Source organism: Pecten maximus, unplaced genomic scaffold, assembly GCF_902652985.1.
Source record: "Pecten maximus unplaced genomic scaffold, xPecMax1.1, whole genome shotgun sequence".
Taxonomy (NCBI): domain Eukaryota; kingdom Metazoa; phylum Mollusca; class Bivalvia; order Pectinida; family Pectinidae; genus Pecten; species Pecten maximus.
In genome coordinates this window covers 7,119-16,006 of record NW_022982645.1, presented here as the reverse complement: position 1 = coordinate 16,006, position 8,888 = coordinate 7,119, and the positions used below count along the sequence as shown (strand labels likewise).

At 34.5% G+C, this 8,888-nt stretch overlaps 1 protein-coding gene across 1 annotated transcript; it reads right to left on the bottom strand.

Annotated features, from left to right (window-relative positions):
* Positions 1-3,633: 3,633 nt before the first annotated feature.
* Positions 3,634-6,682, bottom strand: LOC117320693. The gene is made up of 3 exons (XM_033875206.1): positions 6,623-6,682; positions 4,912-4,938; positions 3,634-4,352 (listed from the first exon to the last, which is right to left on the bottom strand). The coding sequence occupies exons 2-3, from the start codon at positions 4,934-4,936 to the stop codon at positions 3,634-3,636; spliced, it is 744 nt and encodes a 247-aa protein (XP_033731097.1). The 5' UTR covers positions 4,937-4,938; positions 6,623-6,682.
* Positions 6,683-8,888: the final 2,206 nt, after the last annotated feature.

Sequence of the window (8,888 nt, the reverse complement as noted above, 5' to 3'; positions counted from 1 at the left end):
CAATCTGTTAACATTTTCGTTTGATTGTTACATAAAAGGTATGTGATATCTACTTCATTGAAAGTTTAGTACGAAATAATATAAATTTTGTCTGTTTCATTACTAATTGTCGAGTTGCCAAATTCCGTGTTTAGTCAACAGAATGCTTTTTGCGAAGACCTTCTTTTTTCCTATTATGAACAACACTCCAAATTGCTCACATTATTTAGGAATACAAATTAATAGAAGAGATAAGAGCTATAAAATTTATAGTATTTTTATTAATACGCCAGTTTTACTCTCAGGGTAAACCAAAGTTATTCAAGAATGAAGTCCTGATATTTGATAATTCACCCGAAAGTATCACTGATTACCGCAAGTGTTTAGTGTTAAATAACTATAACACTATCCCTAACTTTACGCGCAAGCATTAGCCTTAACCTTAGCAGCAAACAATAGTCTGAATCATCGCCATTTAAACAGTTAAACATATGTTATTGTATCTTGTCATATACAAGGGAATTGGGCACAATTTATCAAACTTATATTTATCATTTTCCCGTCACTAAGCCGTAACCTTAAACTTGACCTTTACAATCTGCCTTCACCTAAGGCTAAGAACATAGAAATAAGAGCTACGCTTAAGGTAATGATTAAGCATCAAACGTAAACCTTAACCTTTGTATGATAATTACTCTTCACCTTAGCCACTACGGTTAGCTTTAACCTTAGCATCCAACCTTAGACACAACGTTGGCATCAACCCTAACCATTTCTTTTAACCTTAAAACTTACCCTTAACCTTAGCCTCAAAACTAATCCTTAACCTTAGCCTTAAATCTTAGTCTTAAACATTGGCATCAAACGCAAGCCTCAATCTTAGTGTCAAAGCTTTACCTTAGCCTTACAGTATTTTACAGAAGACACATATGTTACTGCACCATACAGCTGCAATGAAAATTGTAGACGAATAAATCCATAACTTGCAAAAATGAACCCTATATCCAATAGTGTAGATTATAGGGTACAGTAAGACCCATATTGGAGAAATAAGAAAATATTTTGATAGATTTAATGATTTTATTTAGTTATTTTCATTTTTTTACATATATTTAATTTCATATGTATATTCTTAACCGTGTCAATAAAAAAACCGAGGATGGTGTCGTCTATGAGGGTTTGCAGCGTTTGGCACTGCTGCATCATGATGCTCGATGTACGGCTGTGTGGACAACTGGCGAGGAAAAACATTTTGATGCTGATAATAAATGAAAATGGATTGATTAAGAACAGTAACGAAAACAGAAATTGAAAGTTATTGTACCGGAATTATTTAACTATATGTGTAGAAAAAAATTCCCGATAGAACTTTCCATACTATTCGATCTGCTTGTCTACGAAGGGTGAATAGTTGACTATGACGTGTTGAAAGTGTCTGAAGTTTCAATTTTCATTTTGCAGAATCGTAGAGGTCACACTTAGTTTAGTGCACAATGTTGAATATTGACCAGTAGAAATATGATATGTTTTTCAATTGAAAAAGAGACATTTTTAGAAAATAATGATTTAACAACCGGTATTAACAAATATGTGCATCTGATTGATTATTGAATTAAGTGTATACCTACGTCATAAGGTCTAACTTTATTTATTGCGATAGTGTTGTTAAAAAAATTGATAAGAACATTGTAAGTAAGATTGAAAATCTAATCTTGATATCAGACGAAATCTGTTTGTATTACTGAGATCATGAAAGGAAAGATTTGATTGACGAATCACTTATGACTATTTGTTCATTTTTTTATTCATTTAATAGGCACATATCGCATATATGGTGCAGCTGGCTATTGGCATGGCAAGAAATGCAAAACAAGATGCCGAGCAATGTTTGATTATCTACGTTTGGCCTGACACAAAGGCGAGATTACCTTAATTCATCATTTGTAACCCATTAATATTAATACATCTATTGGGCAAAGACAATTTTGCAGATATAACACAAAAACGGAGTGCCTTGGGGTTAAAATTCAGGAACCCGTTAAGGGACATTTCAACAAGAACACCTTGGACTTTGAATGTTATCTTTAGCGTTAGTTTGAAGCATACACATTTTCATAGGCATCACAATTAATAATGAAATATTATCGTTGACATTATTCTCACACTTAAATTCAATACTTATGTCATGCCTCAGCTTTCATTCAGCCTCGAACGTATGCTTTAACATTAAACCGTGCATTTAACTTATCATTTAGCCTCAAAAACTAGCCTTAACTTTCGACACAAACGTAAGTATTACTATAGCCTAAACATTTAGGCATTAGCTTTAAACTCAAACGTTAATATTCTACTTAGCCCCAAATTCTCACCTTGACCGTAGTATTAAACTTAGGTTTATGATTATCCCGTGCCATTATGCTCAACGATATCACTAACCTTAGCCTCATCCTTAGCCTCAATTAAGCTCTTAACCGAGGCCTCAATTTTAGCCTCATCCTTAATACATTGTGTAGCCTCAAATTAAGTCGGACTATAAGCTGCTTCAAAAATTATTATTGAATTCCCCTAAAGCATCAACCAAAGTCTACAAAAATAATTGATTATCTGAGTCGCTTTAGGTTGAATTATAAATAGCGGTTAAGAAAAACTTTTGCAGGAACTTTTTATAAACGAAAGGACGACGGACGGCTGAAGGCCAACGGAACTTCAATTGATAAACAAATTAAGAAAAGAAAATCATAACAACACATGGCAGATATTTGATTTATATGATTTATATAAACAGCGTTCGAATGTGCAGTACAAAATTACAGCTCAAATGTTTTTGTCAAAGATTAAATAAGAATAAAACAAAGATTTTGAAATTACAGAAAAGAGTTGCAATAATATTGTTGAATGTCAGAGATGTCCTTACTCCTTCCAGAATACTCTTTGGAAAATTAAAATGGATGCCATTATCAGACTTTCAAATTTTTAGAAAAATGGTTCTCTGTTTTAAATTCTTAAACTGTGAATCATCTAATACTCTTACAAATACGTTTTGCTATGTAAGTAATGTTAATTTAAGAGCAACCAGAGCTTCTGTTTCCAACAAATTATATATTCCAACAACAAAAACAAAGTATGCCAAACGTTCCTTCGTATATACTTGTTCAGTCCAGTGGAACGAAGCAAGCAATGCCATAAGAGACTCTAGTAGTGTTAGAGTTTTTAAAAGCAGATATCTGCAGGATTATTTCTCTCAATCTTCACCTTACCAGATATACACCAGTATTTTAGATTCTATATGTAATTATGGTCGAAAATGTTCAATCAAAACTTTAATAAAACTGACTAAATTGTCTCATTTTAATACACACTATACTAGTGTATATCTTGTCAATTTTTACCATGTGCTATATTAGCATTGTGTGTATATTCCACTATAATAGTGATTTAACCATGTTAATTAGTTACACTTGTGTGATATACAAGTACTCACTATTTAAGTTTTACGATATGCTAAATTTTAAGTTCTATTAACTGTGATATTTGCTTACCTTATTATATTGATACCTTAAATTGTATTATGTTTGTACAGATAAGTTCGAAAGCTTAGTATAAAATCCAGTTCAAAGGTATTTCTGTCAAAGATTGATCCTACTAACACTGAAACTAGTGGTCTTTTTTTGCTATTGTGTCTATCTTTGTGAACACTCGGTTCATCGCGAGCACGCTGTTATCCCACAACTTTTTGTCCACTCCTTTTTGAAAGATTGACAGCTTCAGCGATCTGGATCGCGAGTTCCCTTTTCCTTCCATCATTTCGTTTATGAAGTTTTCCCCGTCTCGGTTCTCGTTCCAGCTATATCGTTTTCTAGCATGCTTAGTCTTTAGGCGTTTACTTTTGTCAAGACACACATCGCTGTCACTGTCCTGCACGTGTTCGTTAATTGCCGTTGATGTTGATGGAACGTTGAAAATCCTTGTATCTTGCGAAACGCCAGGTTGTTCTTGAGTGTTTTTGTCTTCCAAATTGGTGACATGTACGTCAACCACCTGTTGAAACGGGATCAGCTGAGGTTGGCTGGTGTCGAGAGCGTGCAGTAATTCGATAGTGGGAGGTATGTCATCACCAGATAAGAAATGGAAGGAACCATTTTTAATGGTTTCTTTGACTACTCTTGCTACTTCCGTCGTTTGCGTTGACGAAGCTTTGTTGACTTCCTCCTTTAGGTCTGTTTTTACAGTTTCAATCAGTTTTTCGGTAGTTTCCTCGTAGTTTCTCATTTCATCCCTTATCAAATGTCTTATGTCCTCGTACATCGTTTCCCGAAACATATCCATTTTGATTGCCAGGATGTCCTCCATAGTTTCCGGGGAAACATAATCATCTGAAACAATGTAGATATATATACTTACAATGCTTTTAATGCTGTTTTAATGAATTATTAATTGGAATATATTGCTTACGATATGAAAATTTATCCTAGTAACCGAGTGTACCACGATGCGGTTGATGATAAGATTACATTTCGGTGTCTTGTGCTATTCATTCATTAAATCAAGTTGATATTTATCATGTAATCTTCAACTTTAGAAAGTTCACATAATTTATTGACCCTCTTATCCTTGTAGTTATTACGCAGCTGCATTAGTCAATGTTGGGTGACGTTAAAAATGACGACCTCATTTTATTACCTTATTGGATGATTATATATGTTTGAAGCCAATTGATGTGCTTGATGAAAACATGATCTTTGACAAGCTTTATGAATTATCATTTCCAATGACGCGTATATCTTTAAAAGATAGATAGTAGCGAGATACTTGATGGGTATGTAAGGGCGAAAATGCATATAGCTGTATTTGTATTGAATTATGTAAATGTATTGCAGGAAGATTGACATAACTCTTCATGAAACTTAGCTGAATGTTTGATAATGTACTTACCACACTCATCATCCGTTCTGTCCATGGCTGTTAAAGAAATGAAAAACAAAATATTTAATAATGTATTTTGGTGTCGTGTTACATCAGCACAAACGGTTAAACCATTTAACATTGACATTGATGTCTTAATCTAAAACATTAGCCTTAACATGGCTAACCTTAGATATAAACTATAACGTGATGTAAGCCCCAAATCTCATTCTTAATTCTAGGCACCCATCTTAGCAATGACCTTATTCTTAAATGTTAGTCCTATAATGAGCTGCAATCTTTAGCATTAAGCTGTTGTTTAACACTAGCCTTAAACTTAGCCTTTACACTTAACCTCAAACCGTAGCCTAATAATAAACCTTAGAATCACTCTTATCACTATGCTATGATTTTAGTCATAACATTAGCCTCCAGTCTTACCCTTAGCATTACCCTCACATCTTAGCCTTCACATGGGCCCCAATCACTAACTACGACTTCGGAGGAACATTTGTCATTACTTGAAAGACAATAAAATCCTTATAATAATAAACAATAACACCTGCATCATGATTGTTTTCTTTAATGCCGACTACTTAACACATCAAACTGAAATTAGCCATGGGCGACACAATTAAACGTATTACTCAGCACGAGGTTAAGGTCAATACTAAATGCAATTTACCTTTCTAGCCTTAACGTTGACCTTAGCCTAAGCCCTAGCTAGTATTAACCTTAATTAGCTTTAGCCGTAACCTTACCCTTAACCTTAGCCTTAACGTTGACATTATCCTGAACTTTAACCTAAGCCTTAACGTTGACCTCAACCTTAACCTAAGCCCTAGCTAGCTTTAACCTTAGCCTTAACCTAAACCTTAACCGTAGCCTTAGCCTTAGCCGTAACCTTAGCCTCACGGTTAGCTTCAGCCTCAAACACGCAGCAAGATTTGTAAAGATATTTAGCATATTTAGGATTGTACTTTTTTTAACTTATTTCATGTGATATTAAAGGGGGACCCACTGTACTTTCGAGTCATATTTTTTGTCATATTACGTCAATGGTGGTAATCTATATATCATGTGGTGGTTGTTCCCCAGGGACAAGGAGAATGAATTATAATACCAAGGGAAGTAACTCGTACTGTACTTTCTTTAGTTCTTAAGCAATTAATGTTCATTTTATTATTATCATCATATACTAATTATTTATATACATGTATATAATTATTATGTAATTAAATTGTTATCATTATTATTTAAACTGTTAAAAGTATGACATTTGCGTTTTATTCCTCAATCTAATATGTCACGCCGACACACCGGTGTAGTGATAATACCATACTTACACATCGGTGCAGTAATAATACCATACCGACACACCGATGTAGTAATAATACCATACTTACATACCGGTGTAGTATTAATACAATACTGACACACCGGTGTAGTTAAAATACCATATTGACATACCGGTGTAGTAATAATACCATACTGACTTACCGGTGTAGTTATAATACCATACTGACATACCGGTGTAGTAATAATACCATACTGACTTACCGGTGTAGTTATAATACCATACTGACATACCGGTATAGTGATTATACCACACAGACACACCGGTGTAGCCAGTGTAGCTAAATTACCACACCGACACACCGGTGTAGGTAAATTTCCATAATGACACATCTTATACTTATTTCTTAGCATTATAATAAAAGAAATGCTAAATGTAACTTACCTTAATGTTTAGTGGTTATGTTAATAGTTGATATCGGAGTGAAGAGGAAATCAATCTGAAAAAAAAAGATAACAATTCCATGTATTAAAATTGTAGAAAGCGTTGTTCAGGTAATTAAAAATAAAATAACATTTTTCAAAACGGTTTATATATATATATATAGCATCTCGGTTTCTTCATACATTTGTTAATACGTAAGGGATGCAAACTGTACATACACAGATTAGAACTAATTTGCATCAACTTCGGCGAGAGTAATGAGGCGCTGCTTCCAAATCTATTACAAATCACTGAGTGTTAACCCTAAGAAATAAACTTAATATTAATGATAGCCTTAATCATAGACTTTATTTTAGCCTTAACCTTAACCTTAGCCTTAAAGTTGACCTTATCCTGAACTTTAACCTTTGCCTTAACGTTGACCTTAGCCTAAGCCCTGGTTAGCCTTAACCTTGGCCTCAGCCGTAACCTTACCCTTAACCTTAACCTTAGCCTTAACGTTGACGTTATCCTGAACTTTAACAATAGCATTAACGTTGACCTTAACCTTAGCCTAAGCCCTATCTAGCCTTAACCTTAGCCTTAACCTAAACCTTAAAAGTAGACTTAGCCTTAGCCTTAGCCTTAGCCATAGCCTTAGCCTTAGCCTTAACCTTAACCTTAGCCTCACGATTAGCTTCAGCCTCAAACACGCAGCAAGATTTGTAAAGATATTTAGCATATTTAGGATTGTACTTTTCTTAACTAATTTCAGGTGAAATGCAAGGGAGACCGACTGTACTTACGGGTCTTTTTTTTCCGTTTTATTACGTCAATGGCGACAATCTATATATTATGTGGTGGTTGCTCCCCCTGGGAGAAGAATAATGAATTATATATACCAAGGGAAGTAACTCGTACATTACTTTCATCAGTTCTGATGTAAGGGTTAGGGTTAGGGTTAGGGTTAGGGTTAGGGTTAGGGTTAGGGTTAGGGTTAGGGTTAGGGTTAGGGTTAGGGTTAGGGTTAGGGTTAGGGTTAGGGTTAGGGTTAGGGTTAGGGTTAGGGGATAAGTACGCAGTGATCAAGTTGATCATCTATATTTAGATCTTGAATAGTGACGTCACTTGTGGAGACCAATCGGTGATATAATGATTTCATTTGTAGTTTTGGCGCTTATTAATCAGCTTGGTCCCGGTCGATGTTTTTATTTGGATGTACAACGTTGACTTAGGAAACCACTTGTTTAATTAATGCATACCTTCGGTGAGTGAAAGTCTCGTTACCATAACCATGCCGTTGAATTGATTTAACAATGTTTGATTGAGTTTTCAAATGCTTTCGACTTCTCAAGAATATATTTGATAACTCTAGCTGATGCACTTGTCTAGTGATTATAATTATATTGTTTGTTTCCTCATTCTCCGTTAATTCTTTCATTATTTAATGATTATGATAGTGATTTTTGACGTGTTATGGAGAAAAAACAACATTTGATTTGTTCATGCTCCTGTTTGTGATATAACATGATCAGACTAAGTCAAAGGAAAATATTCAGTAGCATCGCTTCTAAGTATGCTCATAGATTTGTTCTGACTCTAAAAAAATAGTCTCAATACATAAAATTATTGAAACCATAAACTTTCATATTAAATTTAATCCTTAGCCTTATCCTCAAACATAAACATTACACTCAATCCTAAACCTTAGCCTTAACCTCAAATCTAAAACCTTACACTCAAACCTTAACCTTAACCATAAACCTTACACTTAAATCGTAGCCTTATCCTCAAACCCAAACATTAGCATTACCCTCGAACATAAATCTTACACTCAAACCTTAACCTTATCCCTACCTTCAAACATATACCTTGCACTCAAACCTAAACCTTAGCCTTAACCTTAACCCTAAACCTTACACTCAAACCTGAAACCATACACTCAAACTTCAACCTTAGCCGTAACCTCATATATAAACATTACACCCAAACCTAAACCTTTGCCTTAACCTCTAATCGAAACCTTACACTCAAACCTCAACCTTAGCCTTAACCTTAACCCTAAACCTTGCACTCAAACCTAAACCTTAGCCGTAACCTCATATATAAACATTACACTCAAACCTAAACCTTTGCCTTAACCTCTAATCAAAACCTTACACTCAAATCTAAACCTTAGCCTTAACCTTTACCCTTAACCTTACACTCAAACATTAGTCTTACCCTCAAACATAAACCTTAGCCTTAACCTCAAATAAAAACCTTACACTGAAACCTAAACCTTAGC

Coding starts and splice junctions, on each gene's coding strand:
- LOC117320693 (XM_033875206.1), bottom strand. CDS start 4,936: ATGGACAGAACGGATGATGAGTGTG. Junction 4,353..4,911: donor CAGAACGGATGATGAGTGTG/GTAAGTACATTA, acceptor ACATTGTTTCAG/ATGATTATGTTTCCCCGGAA.